Source organism: Biomphalaria glabrata, chromosome 6 (assembly GCF_947242115.1).
Source record: "Biomphalaria glabrata chromosome 6, xgBioGlab47.1, whole genome shotgun sequence".
Lineage (NCBI taxonomy): Eukaryota > Metazoa > Mollusca > Gastropoda > Planorbidae > Biomphalaria > Biomphalaria glabrata.
This window is the reverse complement of record NC_074716.1, coordinates 34,769,029-34,784,473: the sequence shown is the minus strand read 5'-3', so window position 1 is coordinate 34,784,473 and position 15,445 is coordinate 34,769,029. Positions and strand designations below refer to the sequence as shown.

Genomic DNA, 15,445 nt, shown 5'->3' with positions numbered 1-15,445 from the left:
GGTAGGGGCGATCGCTTCCCCCCCCCCCCCGAAAGGTGGGGGCGGACGAATTTTAGTATAGAATTCACACAATTTGTATACGAATTTATTACTTATGTTAATAATATATACTAATTATTTATATTTCGAACTATTTTTAGATTGTTTCGCCCCCCCACCTCTAGTATGTTGGTCGATTTGGTGGGGTCGGGAGGGGGCAATGGCATCAATCCGCCCCCCCCCCCCCACCATAAACTTTTGAGTGGGGGGGGGGGCGGTCCAATTTATTTGTAGAAATCACAGCTAGCAGAATCAATTAAATATCTATATGATTAAAACTTGTTATGGATATTTTAACCGATCTTTATATTATGTCTTTCCCCTGTTGGCCGATTGATGGAGGGGGAGGGAGGGGGCGAATACCTCTACAGCCCTTCCCACCTAAGCCCTTTGAGTGTGAGGGGGCGGCATGGGCGTAGCCAGGGGGGGTTCTTGGGGTTCAAACCCCCCCCCCCCCCGAAATGAAATCCCCCCCCCGCAGGGGGGGGGACGGAATTAAGTAACTGATTTTTGCTTTCATTTTGTTTATTTTAGGTGAGATTTTAATACTAAATCATCACTTACCACAGCACAGCCGAGGCAGTTTTGAGTTAAAAACCCTCTACCAGGGGGTTTTGAGTTTAAATCCCCCTACCAGGGGGTTTTGAGATTTTAAAAACCACTATCAGGGGGTTTTGAGATACAAATCCCTCTACCAGGGGGCTTTGAGTTTAAAACCCCCTACAGGGGGTTTTGAATTTTAAACCCCCTACCAGAGGTTTTTGCAGTTAAATCCCCCTCTTCTATAAAACAAAACACAAAAATGCAAACAACAATCCCGAAATTCCAAGAGCACAGTTGAGGAAGATTTTGATTTAAAAAACCCATCCAAAATTTACGATAACCCCATCTTCAATATAAAAAAAGCAAATTACACACTAAAAATTCTATGAGCGTAGCCAAAGGGGGTTTGAGTTTAACCCCCCTCCCCCTTCCAGTTGGGGTTTGAAGCTAAAAAGTACCTTTTCAATATAAAAAAAAAGCAAATTACACACTATAAAATCTATGAGCGTAGCCAAAGGGGTTTTGAGTTTAACCCCACTCCCCCTTCCAGTTGGGGTTTGAAGCTAAAAAGTACCTCTTCGATATAAAAAAAAAGCAAATTACACACTATAAAATCTATGAGCGTAGCCAAAGGGGTTTTGAGTTTAAATCCCCCTCCTCCAGATGGCTTTTTCTTTAAAGTTTAAAACCCCTCCAGATGGTTTTGAGTTTAAAATTCCCCTACAGAGCGTTTAGAGTTGAAAACCTCTCTCTTCAATATTATTTTAAAGCAAACTACAGTCACCAAATTCTATGAGCTAAATGGGGTTTTGAATTAAAAACAAAACAAACAAAAAAAACCCAGAGATTTTTTAGTTTAAAACCCCTCAACAGATGATTTGACGAAAAAACTTTCCTTTTCGATATAAAATCTAAAGCGAAATACAGGCATTTAATTCCAAGAGCGTAGTCAAGAAAGGTTACACATTTCTACCAGTGGCTTGGGCTCCATTAATTAAGTGTGAATAGTCTTCTGCCGAAATTGAAAATCATTAAATGTGTCTCAACAAAGATGGCTACGACAGATTTAAGGAGTCAGTCATAGAGATCGGGTCTAAATCAAAGAAATCATATGCCGAACTGGGAGTCGAATCCTTAGTAAGGTTGTGACAGAGCGTCGCATGAGGTTTTGCGGGACATGTTTTCCGACAAAATGAATTACGCAAAATAAGAGTTGCGGAAACAGCTTGCCGGAAAATGCGCCCAACGGCGCGAGAGGGTCTAAGTCAGTAAGAATAGCACATTAGGTTTTTGAAATAAAACTTTTTAATAGCAAGATAATGCACTGTAGATACCTCAGAATATGCATTTTGTTGGCTTTCAATACCAGAAATAGTGCTCGGCGGCGGGGCTTCGCCCCGCGCTGGGGGAGCGCTGCGAACTCCCCCAGACTTCCTTGCTAGGGTAGTCTACAATAAACAATAAACGTCTTCCGAAAAGGTCAGAATGTAATAAAGATTAATTATGTACACACACACACACACACACATATATATATATATATAATTTTTTTCCGCGCGGGGGGGGGGTATGTGGGGGGGGAGGCCCCAAAACCCTCCCCGAAAAAAAATCCTGGATACGCCCATGGGGGGCGGTCATACTTTTATGGAGAAATCATAGTTTGTGAACAAAATTAGTTGAATTGATATATAAATTTTATATTATGTCGCTCCCCTTCTGGTATCTTGGCCGATTCGGTGGGGTAAAGGGGGGAGGGCGATTGTATGTACTGCCCTCCTCGCTCTAGCCCTCTGAGTGGGGGGTGGTCCTATTTTTATGGAAGAATCATAATTTGTGAACAAAATTAGTTGAATAAACTACGTATTGATATGTGAACCCATTTGTATATATTTTGTCGCAACACACTCTAATCTCAAATTTTATGATTAGTAAATATAAAAGGAAAAAGGTGTGGGGGGGGGGCGATACATGCCATCTCCTTTTCCTCATCGGACAAACCAATACTTTTTCTTTTTGTATTTTAGTTAAGAAATTACAAAATTTAAAAAAAATCTGTCACTAATATAATTTATATATGCCATAAATTAAATTCTTATATACAGTCGCCCCACCCCTATTCTTTAGTGCCAAATGCAATCATTAGCAGAAATTATAAAAAGGAGAAAGGATTAATCGTTTTCATTCTACCACCCCTCCCCTTTCCAGACAGAGTTTATTTAATTTGACATGAATTTATCATAATTATTTAAAAAAAGACTTTGTTTTGGAAAAGTTAGAATTCAAACGATAATTTTCAGTATAAGAGTCACGATTGAGATGAGCTCTAAACCCAAATAACACTTTCCTAGTCGCATTTTTACAACCTTTACTCAGTCTGATATTTTTCTAGTTAATATTTGGGACTATAACTCACTATTTATGCTTAAATTTTATTGAATATTATTTATCGAATATTATTTTTCGGCGGCGATCCTCAAAGCCTAAATCTAAATATGTGGGTTATCTGATCTTTTCAAGGAATAAATAGGTTTTATTTGCAATGTATTAAGGGCCTATAAATTCATATTAGAATATTTTTCAAGTACAACATTATTCAAAAAGTCCTTTTATAATAGGATGAATAATGAGCTTTAGGTAAGGAGAATGCGTTTCTTCAATGAAGAATGCAAAAAAACGCTTTTAGCGTCGGGGCTCCCGAACCTCACTGATGAATAGTGAGTTGTAGATGTCAAGAGATGGCGTTTCTGCAGTGAAGAATGCAAGAAAACGCTTTTGGCGTCGGGGCGTTGCCCCGGACTCCACTGATAGATAAAGAGCTGTAGATGTCAGGAGAATGCGTTTCTGCAGTGAAGAATGCAAGAAAACGCTTTTGGCGTCGGGGCTTTGCCCCGGACTCCACTGATAAATAAAGAGCTGTAGATGTCAGGAGAAGGCGTTTCTGCGGTGAAGAATGCAAGGAAATGCTTTTCGCGTCGGGGCTTTGCCCCGAACCCCAGACAGAAAGCTTACAGCGCTCCCCCCAGACCCCTAAGCTTGCAAGAGAATGGCCTCAACATGACTGTTTTTTTTTTTTTTTTTTCGTCGAAGGTTAAGAATTACTGCTTTTTTAATTCTCATTTATATATATATATATATATATATATATATATATATATATATATATATATATATATATAATAATAATAATAATAATATATATATATGCTGTACGCACGTTTATGAATAGGGTTAGGGTTTACTGGGCGATAGGGTTAGGGTTTGTGTTGCTGTGTAGCTTACATAGACAGAAAGATTTCTTTTGAAACAACTAGAATCTTCATCTAAATATGATTTAGACTTTTCGAAACATTCATCATGGATTAAAACTCCAGATTCTAGGCCATACATCGGACCTGACGCCTGACGTGTCCAGTACATAGATACATGTGAGAAAATCCCCTAGCTTTCTTCCCTATTCGTTCAACAAAAAGTCCCATCTCTATATAAAGAGAGACCAGAGCACTATAAGTTAGGCCCGCTAGAATTCATACAGTCTCCTCTGTTTGGGAGTTTATTTCTGTGGCGTTCCCCGTCATTGCTTCATGACTGTATTATGTATATTATTTTAGATCGATGCTTAGGCTTCATGTAGTATCATTAATGCTACTATGGGTGACTGTATTTGTAACCTCAGTTATCAGCCCCTTATTATATCTGAGTTATTCCATTTTTGCCCCTATCTGAATATTACTAATTACTATGAACGATAGCCTTCATGAATCCCAAGTACTGTCTAAGAATTTAGATCACTTGCTCTAAACTTATAGAGCGCATGCATAATTAATTATTTTACTTTCTTATTCATAAACATTATTATGTCTCACTCCCTTGTGAACTTAATAGTTTCTTGGATGAATATGATATCGATTAATCATATCAAACCCTTATTATTGTAGCTCTATCCCTAGTATTATATTTTCGTCTTATCCTTTAGGATACTAAGCACCTCCCACATTGTATGACAGCATAATTATTGTAGTCATCTTCCTTGTATGTTGTTTATCATTAGCGATGTGTACTTTAAGATTCCATGCTGATTATTTTAAATGTCTTTTGGGATTTATACCAATGCCTGCATCTGAATGATTGCAAGGCATATGGGAGTCCCTACTCAATGCCTTTAGGAGGTTCCTATATATATACTTGTCTGTCTTATCCCCAGCCTGGTTGTACTGGTTGCTACACCCGATTGCTGTACCTGACGGCTGTATCTGAAACATATTGCTGTATCTGGTACCTACCTCTGTAAGATCTCCACTCAAAGCTAGAAACCACAGCTGAGAAGTCCACCCCACTACAACTTAGTCTGCAGCACCAACCCTCTCTACTGCTAAACAGGCAGAGGCCTCACCCTAGAGCCAGCGTGCCTACAGCATAGAGAACATCCCGAGCCGACGTCCTAAGACAGAGCCGGATGACTCATCCTTCTGAGTGCCAGTCCTACGACCGCCAGAAGACGACCCACGGGCTAAGAATATAAGAAGTCAGACATAGGAACACTCTTCCATTCACGCCTAAAGTAGCAATCCATGATGAGCAATTCTTGTTTGTTTGTTTTACATGTTTCGGATGTTCCTTCAGAGTTGAAGATATTACTTCCTAGTCCAAACCTCCCGCAGGACGACGGGGCATGGGAGCGGGGTTTGAACCCGGGACCATCGATAAATCTGAACGACAGTCCAGCGTGCAAACCGCACGACCAGGCAGCCATCTTTTAGATGTTAATACCCTCATTTCACTTCTCGGTTATATTGTTTTTATCATTTATCTATTGTAAACTTTAGACCATTAAATCATTTTATTTTATGCATTTTATTCACTGGTCTGTTCTTACTGTTAGTTGCGGTGTGCCTGATCAAAATCTTATATATGTGAGCGGGATAAATTAATAAAATTTCCCCTAGACTTAAATAAACAAGCCAAAAATTAACTAATTAAACATCTCGTCACACAGTTACAACTTAACACTCTTTCGTATTATTTCATAAAATGTTACATTTGTTATCTCAGAATTGTTTCTCTATAGGCTAAACATGGTCAGATATCATAAGCCTCTGCTTTTAACTTTTGTCTTTTCGGTCAAGTGTTCAGGTTTTACCTTTCGATACATTTTCCTATCCATTTTAAATTTGTAGAAAAGTTAATGAAACCTTTTTTTCTCGGCTAAAATTCTAAAAACACATTGAATTTGGACACTTGAAATCTAACGAAGATTTGCTAGGCCTACAAGACGCCAATGCCCCTAATTCTGATTCATGAAATACAATTCTCCATGCCTCTAAATTTTATGTTTGTTTAAAAGGAGTAATAATGTTTCTATCAATGAGGAAACTGATAATTTAAAAATGAAGGCTATTGTTGCTATTAAATGTTGTACAAGCAGATGTCTTAATTTCTGTTTAGTGAAGAAAAAAAACACGCTTATTTACTAACAACCACCTTAAATCGATTATCGAATAAAGATTTGTTGTCGTCGACTGTAGTTCATTTATTATTGAAATCCATTTCCTTCTGAGAAAATGTTGAAGTGATTACCTGTAATCGATTACTCTTTAATGTAAATGAAGGCATTAGTAGTTCGCTCCAGTATTCGATGTTGTGTAATTAGTTCCTAAAGATTGACGACACTCGATGATATATAAGGCCTTGGAAAACGCGACGAATGACAGTGTTGCGAGTGCCACTATATAGGTCCTATCTCCTACTAGTCTGTGTTTTGAAGGAACGTCTGTCATTTCTAAGATACCATAATTGCATCTAAACATGACACGTTCATATAAGAATCACACTTTATCTCCAAAGTCATCCCATACTACTTCTCTAAATGTCTTGAAGCAGACAACCGAAAAGATCAAGTTGGTAACTCGAAAGAAGTCTAGCTACAAGCATGTCCCACATTCCATGAAACCTGCACACCTTGTGGCCAAACGAAATGCCCGGGAGAGACTCAGAGTACAAGCCGTCAAATCAGCTTTCATTCAGCTCAGCAAACATGTACCGAGCGATAGTCGACACAAGAAACTCTCCAAACTCAAAACTCTAAGACTTGCCATTTCCTACATAAACAATCTACGAGAACTCATCCATAACCATGATCAACATTTTACAAAAGGTCAAAGTTCATCTGATATTTCTGGCAATACCAAAAAATCATTCAACACAGGAATGATAAAAGATTGTGAACAATGTCAAGCTGATTCCCAATTGGGAGATATACGTCTCATTGAACGTAACCATAACTTGTATGGACAAGAAATAAATAGCAAGGATGTAAGATATACAAGTACGATTCGAACAGGACCTGGCGAAAGAATAACTCAAGATCTAGATGTAGGCCTAACAAATCTCCATCAAGGATCGTCGCGAAATTTTGAAAATATGACTCATGTGAATTGGAGAAATTCTTTGAACCAAAATTTTAATGATTATCAAATTTCCGAGCAAATGTGTCCCATTGCTCGTCCCGCAACAGCCCAAACATGTAGTCCTAATCTAGAGTTATTTGAAGACAATTCTGAACTAATGTACTCCGCGTTTGACCCCCGTGTTAGTGAAATCAATTCCTTATTTGGAATGAAAATGCACACTCATTGTTATTTGACTAAAAATAATCACATTTTCAGTCATTCTTTTTTATCCTCGTGCGTTCCACGCTTCATAACAGATGAAACAATTCACTTCTAGATTCAACTTCAAGGAAATTATATTTAGATAGATCTACGTCCAGGTCAGTAAATAGAGTAGATTCTAGAATCTATAGATCGATCTTTAGATCGACTTATCTATCTTATATAATACAGACGTTACTTCAAAAAAAGTTTTCTAGATAAGCTTTAAATAGTTTGTAAAGCTTACTTGTGAGCATGATAATAGAGCTTTGCATTTGTGTGCTTCCCATAAAGTAAATATTGTTTTGTTGCTACAAGCTATGTAAATTTTTTGTTGTTCATTTAGATTAATCTTGCGAACAACGACGATCCTAGTTTCACTCCTTCTAAATTAGACTTCATTTGACCTGCAACTTTCTTTTTTTTTTTTTTTAATTTATTTATTTAAAGGAATAGTGTGCTCTGATTGCCAGAAAACACTTTAATGTTGACCCGCCCACCACTTTGAACTTAACTTTTTTGACTTATTCTCTTCTTTCTACTAGAAAAAAAAAAAAGCGTTGTGGACGCCAGGAGAGCAAATTACTGAAGTGCTCCCCTTGCTGGATGAAGAGGGCATATTGGTGGATCTTAAACAGAGTATAAATATTAATGTAACATTTTTAAAAATCTGGTAATTAGGGTTTTATTATATTCTTAAGACCCTCGCAAGCCAAACTTTTAAGGCCCACAGTACTTCTCCGGGTTACCCAGCTGGCTAAGGGGTATAAGAACAAAAATTTTGGCAGCACTTACCATAAAATAGTTATCTTATCTAATACAGACGTTACTTCAAAAAAGATGATTACATCCTACGCGTCATGCATTTAGTCATGCATATTAACCAATGACTTAAATTCTGCCAAGTCATTGGTTTTCCTGGCTAGCTCAGGCAACTCATTCCATGCTCTAATAGCATTAGGGAAGAAGGAGTATTTGTACAAATTTGTACTAGCATATGGGACGAGGAATGTGCCTTTATCTTTGTGTCTTTCAGAGTATTTTATTAAATTTTGTTTTTGTATTTGAAGATTCAGTGTTTTATGTATAATTGCTACTTTACTTTTGAGTCTTCTGTCCTGAAGGCTTTCTAAATTTAGTGATTTTACTAAAGGTGTTACTCTGGTTAAATGTGAATATTCGTTTGTTATGAATCTCACTGCTCTATTTTGTGTCTGTTCCAGTTTCTTAATATTTTCTTGAATTGAGGGGTCCCAAACAGAGGATGCATATTCTATTATTGGCCTAACCAAGGTTAAATAACATTTTAGTTTTATGTTCTTATTTGATTTATAGAAATTTCTTTTAATAAATCCTAATGCTTTGTTTGATTTTTTTTATAGTTTCATCAATATGTGGATTCCATGACAGTTTTTCATTTATTATAACACCTAGGTATTTTGCATTTTTAGTCCGTGTTACTGGTTTGCCATGAATAAGATAAGTGGAATTAATTTGTTTTAGTTTTTTTTGTTACTCTTAACAACTGACATTTTTCTGGGTGGAAAGACATGCTCCAATTTGATTCCCATTTCTGTAATTAATCTAATTCTCTTTGTAAAATATCTGTATCTTGTGTTGTTTTTATTGTTCTATATATTATGCAATCATCTGCAAATAATCTGACTTTTGTTCCTGAACTAAAGCACTTGGTAAATCATTTATGTAAATTAAAAATAGTAGTGGACCTAAGACTGTTCCTTGAAGTACACCTGAGTTTACTGTTATCGGTGTTGATTTAGAGCCATTTATTATTACAGTTTGTTCTCTTCCTATCAGAAAATCTTTAATCCACTGATGCAATGGACCAACAATGCCAAAATATTTTAATTTTTTAAGCAAACTATGGTGGTGAACTTTGTCAAAAGCCTTGAAAAATCTAGTAAGCTAGCATCTATTTGCTCACTATCCTCGAAACCTTTTGAAAAATCATCAATTAGTCCTATTAGTTGAGTTTCACATGATCTATATTTCCTAAAGCCATGTTGGTATGGATTAAGGACATTATGTTTGTCTAAGTGGATCATGATATTGCTACATATTATGTGTTCTAGGATTTTACATGTGATGCTGGTAAGTGATACTGGTCTGTAGTTTCTTGGGTCAGTTTTTTCTCCTTTTTTAAATAGGGGGGTGACATAAGCTTCTTTCCAGTCCTTTGGTACTCTGCCCTGCTTAAGCGATGCCTGAAAGAGTATTTTGAATACTGGGGCTAGCTCATTGCTTAGTCCAGACGCTTTATTTGGTTTGGTGTTGGCTAATAGTTTTTGGATTCCATTTTCTTGTACTACTATATTTTCTATGTTGTCTACTTGGTTCAAATGAAGTAATATGTCTTTGTCTCCTGGGGCTGAGAATGCTGATGCAAAGTATTTGTTTAGGATGTTTGCTTTAGTTTCATTATCATTATGTATTATGTTATGTTCATCTTTTAGTTGCAACTAACTTCTGATAAACTAAAGAAAAAAAAACCAACTTTACATTATGTAAAGACAAGAATTTATTAATTAACAAAAAAATACAATTAATACATGCTACATAATATTTTACAGTGAAACATTCTCCTGAATATTTAAAAGGGATTTTACAGATTCTTTATATTTATTAATAGTCTGAAAGTTTTCTCCCTCATTAAATAAATCTTCAATAGCAGCTTTGTAGTCTTGTATGGGGGGTAAGGCACACAGTGTATCCTCATCTAGAATGTCAGAAGGGAGGTAATCCAATCTGTTGCTTTCAGTTGCCTAGAAGTAGAATATGTAATATATACTGGTATTATACATTTATTTAGTTTCTAAAATAATCAAACTAATCAACATTGTTATGCCACACTTTGTCTTTAACCTCTAACACAATAGGAAAGCATACTATCCATCAAGTAACAGAAGGTTATTATCATAAGATTAGCAACTTCAAATCTGATAATTAAGTACATGTTTTTAATTTCAGTAACATGGAAACACTCTGACAATGTAAAGGCAGACAGGTGTGGATATCAAGTTCAAAAGAGAAGAGTTTTGTGTGTTTAAAACCTTCTGACATCCAACTAAAAATAGTGCTGACACGGAAGACAGTTGGAGTTAACTAAAAAATGTTGACCCCCAAGGCAACAGGTTAAAGAGTACGGAAACCAATGTCTGAACTAAGCTGACAACAAGAAATGTAAGAGGAGATCAAGTTACTCAAAGAACAAGTTCTGTCTTCTGTCACTAATAATGACTAAAAGAACAAGTTCTGTCTTCTGTCACTAATAATGACTCAAAGAACAAGTTCTGTCTTCTGTCACTAATAATGACTCAAAGAGCACTACAAGTTCTGTCTTCTGTCACTAATAATGACTCAAAGAGCACTACAAGTTCTGACTTCTGTCACTAATAATGACTCAAAGAGCACTACAAGTTCTCTCTTCTGTCACTAATTATGACTCAATAATGACTCAAAGAGCACTACAAGTTCTGTCACTAATAATTACTCAAAGAACAAGTTCTGTCTTCTGTCACTAATAATTACTCAAAGAGCACTACAAGTTCTGTCTTCTGTCACTAATAATGACTCAAAGAGCACAACAAGTTCTCTCTTCTGTCACTAATAATGACTCAAAGAGCACTACAAGTTTCCATTTGTAATATTTGAAGACACGTTTGTTGTCACTACTATATTTAGTCAAGACTGAGATATAATGTGATTGAAAGAGTCCAATGTAAAGTGGACAAGTTTTCCAAATGCTGTTATTAATATCTTGAAATATGGCTTCAATAGGAATAATAAAGCTTACTTTATTTTCATCAATAGTTTTTATTTTCTTCAGAAGTGAAATGCAATTTTTCCTTGAAGCATTTAAATCCCAGAAGTATTGCTCCATATCTTGAAGTTCTTTGGAATTTTCCCAGTCTTCATGTTTCTGAAATTACATTTAAAATGTCTAGATATTTTTTAAAGTAGCATATACATAGATTCAGATTCATACCTACTCTAATACCAAGAGAATGCATTTTTTTTTTTTACATCTTCCAAATATTTTTTCAAATGTTAGAAATTAAGACTTTTTTGAACAATGTTTGCATTCGAAAAAAATAAATTCAGAAAAATAATGTATTTGAAATGATCAGTGTCATGTGTGCGTCAAGATTGATAGAGAGGTGTAAGCAGGAAGTTAATTTATACATTGGAGCTTCCAGGATGTGAGATTCCTCACATGTAAAGGGAATTAATTAGAATGAAAACTTTGTATTCCATTGCCGTCACTAGAAGTTTCATTTTGAAAAACTATATAAGAGCTTGTTTCAGGGTCTATAAGTTTCTAGCTACATGCTAAGCCTACTGTTGTGAATGTATTATTGAAATTGGATTATAATGTGTTTTATTGCTTGATATAGACTATAGTGTGTGTTCAATCTTTTCCTGATGTCTACTTGAAGATGAGTTTATTTTGTCCAAAGAAATACTTTGATTTCTTCCCCTTAACTTTGAAGATGTGCTCATCAGATTGAACTTCTGGACATATAAAGACAAAGACTCAATTCTATAGTTTATTGGCAATTAAAGGAAGTGAAGATGACAGAAGACTTTTATAAGATTTTTTTAACAATGATTTTAAGAAAGTGGATGTAGGTTATATGTTTGTGCTTTTCATACAATGTCTTGAATTAAACACAATGACAAAGCAACTTAAATTGAAACTACAAAAGATATTATGCATTCCAGGATGCATACAGTAATTCCTAAATTGTGATTTATGAAAACTAAAATTTCACTCGCATGTGGACTATGAACTATACCTAACAATTACTTATTCCTGACATATTTTTTGTTTTTTTTGTCACCTATAGGCCTAGTCTTAATACATGTGGATACTTAAATTAAATTTTGGCTATTCATCTTTCACTGTCTCAGAAGACAATGTATGCGCCCAATGTATTTGAAAAGATATTGCATATATGTTACATAATTTGACATTGTCATCTGTATGTTTTTTTAATTGCATACAAAATACTAAGAAGTCAGGGTGAAATATGTCTCAAAAGGACATAGCAAGCATAGAGGGCATGGCCTCTAGTCTATTGTTACTTTAATGTCCAAAAACTAACAATAGCATTCTAGAAATAACAACAATCCTAAACTTTGATAGGATAGAAAAATTTGAGACAGATAATAGTGGTTCTTTGTACAAGATCGTTTCTTTTAACAAATACAAGTTGATTCAATTGACAGGATCCAACTATTCCTGTAATACTGTATTGTGTTTCAACTATCAAGGTTTGATTTCATTGTCTCAGTTCCAGTGTTTTGCTTTTTCTAAACTGCATTACTTTCAGTTATAGTACAAAGGAATAAAAACAATTGTATAGATCAGTGTTTCCCAAACTTTTGATCTATGTGTACCCCTTTTATAATTTTGTAATGTTGAGTACCCCCCCCCCTAATTTATTAACAGAACATAATAACTGGGTATTTATAAAAATCAGCATAGTTAATGAGGTGAGGGGGGTAGGCGCACCCCACTTTGGGAAACACTGATGTAGATTATAAAGTCTTTTTACTTTTGTTTGTAACGTAATGAAAAAAACTAACTCACCAAAAGATTAAATTATAAAATTGATTTTGATTGCATGTGTTAGTCACAGTGTATTTTTTAAAAATAAAATATTAAGCTATTCCTTTTAATATAAACATTCTGATAAGAATATATATTGAATTTATTTTTGCTTTAAAACTTCAGAATATAGAGAAGAAAAATTAACGTTGTACTACAGGAGTCTACATTTATCAGACATAAGCACACTTTTGTTTCACTATGATATGCCGTTGAAAAACCAATGTGTTTTCTGTAATGAATTCATACTTCTATTTAAGACTATTTTTAATACAAATCTAATAGCTTAGCTCAGCAAAGATATAAAAAACAACAACAGTACATTTCTCATTTCTTGTAAATACCTTGTGTTACTGAACAATTTGCAAAACTTTAAAATAAAATACATATATTCATATTATTTTTTATATATTTTTTTTAACTTGTTATTTTAAAACTCTTATTATGTAACAGCATTTATTAACAGATATGGCCAATCAAAAACTAATATGTGTAGTATTGTGATGTGTATGTACACTATAAATTTATATCTACATCTACCAGCAATATGATACATATATATATGTAATAATTGTTACCTTCTTGCTTTCCAAACATTATTATATTAATTTAAGTAACATTAAATGCAAACTAATTCTAAGCATTAATTTAGAAAACAAGACACAAAATTCTAAGTATCTATTTGAGCAAACATTAAATTCAAATAAAATTGTTACTATCCTATCAACATATGATGGTAACAATTTATTCTGCCATTAAAAAAAGTTAGTGAAAAAAAAAGCACTTTTATCTTAAGAAATGAGAACAAACAAATCTAAACAATTTAAAAACCTTTAAGTAGTGATTTAATTGACAACTCACCCAAGACTCAAAATAAACAACTGTGAAAACAAACTTTAGAAACTCTATGTTCTGAGACTTAAGAGGACATCTGTAAAGAAAATAACAAAAAATAATTAAAAATTTTGTATGAAGACTACTTACTTATTAGATATAGTACCTGATTATCAGATTGTAAAAATGTCTTATCTTATATAATACAGATGTTACTTCAAAAAATTTAAATTTCAAAGATATGTTGGAAATTTAACTCATTTAAGATGGCAACAGGATTATTTTCTGTATTTCACTTTCATTGCTAAAGAGCGCTTACAACTTATTTTATATAATACAGACGTTACTTCAAAAAAGAAGATGATTATGTCCTACGCGTCATGCATTTAGCATGCATATTAACCAATGACTTAAATTCTGCCAAGCCACTAGTTTTCCTGGCTAGCTCAGGCAACCCATTCCATGCTCTAATAGCACTTGGCTAAAAGGAGTACTTGTACAAATTTGTACTAGCATATGGGATGAGGAAAGTGCTTTATCTTTGTGTTTTTCTGAGTATTTTATTAGATTTTGTTTTTGTATTTGAAGATTATGGTTCAGTGTTTTATGTATAATTGCTACTTCACTTTTAAATCTTCAATCCTGAAGGCTTTCTAAATTTAGTGATTTTACTAAAGGTGTCACTCAAGCCAAATATGAATATTCGTTTCTTATAAATCTCACTGCTCCATTTTGTGTCTGTTCCAGCTTCTTAATTTTTTCTTGAGTTTAGGGGTCCCAAACAGAGGATACATATTCTATTATTGGCCTAACCATATGTCGCGTAGTTATCCTAACTCTTTTTTTTATTTCCTACTCATAGTACTTGTACGGGGCGAGAGTGCCTAGTATGTTTATTTTGAATTGTTTTGCTACGTCAATAAGTCCGGTGACATCTATTGGTCATTATTTGTCATGAGGCAGTTCACCCTCTGACTTTGGTTGGAACGGACGGTGTGTTGGTCCGTAAAAGGTTATTATATCTATAGTCTGTACTAGTTTCTCGGACTTATTATTCAGTAGGATTTTTGGACCCCTGTTTAGGGTGAGTTATTCGTTTGTGATATCTCTTATTGTATGTTGTATGAGGTTGTCACTATTTCTAGTTTTAGAGTAGAAGTTAAGTTTTGTGTTTATTTCGTTTATAGGGTGTCAGTGTTGGAGTTGTATATACTGAGCTCGAGTCTGTGCTAGTGTGGGCGTTGCTTGCTGTCTCAGAAATATATATATTATTGTTTTCAGTGTCATTGTCAAATTGGCAATCATCTGAGGTCTAACTTTACTATTACCGAGGCTGGCAGTTTTGTGACGCAAGTCGGTCAGAGTCTGGTGGACTATGAAACCAGGGTGACAAGTTGATAGCAGTAGCAAAGGTGCTTAAATTAATTGTTGAATAATATCTTTATATTTATATATTATATATATATATATCTAATATATATATTGTCTATTTATTATCTTCATTGTACATACACATATATCAGTTTCATACAATTAAATTCATTTAATTTTTGTTATTTAAACTATTCACATAGTTGGTCACTCTATGTATGACTGTGTGTGAGTGATGTCTTGTCAGGTGGAACCCCGGGACCTTAATTGTATACAGCTATTCTAAACCTGTTAAATAACATTTTAGTTTTATGTTCTTATTTGATTTATAGAAATTTCTTCTAGTAAACCCTAATGCTTTGATTGATTTTTTGATAAT

At 34.5% G+C, this 15,445-nt stretch overlaps 2 protein-coding genes across 3 annotated transcripts in view; one reads left to right on the top strand and one right to left on the bottom strand.

The window, feature by feature from the left end:
• The first annotated feature begins 6,352 nt into the window (after positions 1-6,352).
• LOC106071462 (achaete-scute homolog 1a-like) lies at positions 6,353-7,117 on the top strand. Its single transcript, XM_056033342.1, has 2 exons — positions 6,353-6,891; positions 7,094-7,117. The coding sequence occupies exons 1-2, from the start codon at positions 6,385-6,387 to the stop codon at positions 7,115-7,117; spliced, it is 531 nt and encodes a 176-aa protein (XP_055889317.1). The 5' UTR covers positions 6,353-6,384.
• Positions 7,118-9,750: 2,633 nt separating this feature from the next.
• Positions 9,751-15,445, bottom strand: part of LOC106073275 (28S ribosomal protein S35, mitochondrial-like) — a 56,110-nt gene continuing 50,415 nt past the window's right edge. For both annotated transcript variants that reach the window (XM_056032741.1, XM_056032742.1), the window contains exons 6-8: positions 13,723-13,792; positions 11,044-11,169; positions 9,751-10,012 (exon numbers count right to left, since the gene is read on the bottom strand). In XM_056032741.1, the coding sequence (XP_055888716.1) occupies positions 9,815-10,012; positions 11,044-11,169; positions 13,723-13,792 (394 nt within the window). In that variant the 3' untranslated portion in view covers positions 9,751-9,814. The remainder of the gene's footprint in view (positions 10,013-11,043; positions 11,170-13,722; positions 13,793-15,445) is intronic.

What these genes read in the sequence shown, in the direction of transcription:
- LOC106071462 (XM_056033342.1), top strand. Translation starts at nt 6,385, where the DNA reads ATGACACGTTCATATAAGAATCACACTTTATCTCCAAAGTCATCCCAT. An exon ending in AAGAAATAAATAGCAAGGAT is followed by an intron (nt 6,892 to 7,093) that starts GTAAGATATACA and finishes GTCCCGCAACAG; the next exon opens with CCCAAACATGTAGTCCTAAT.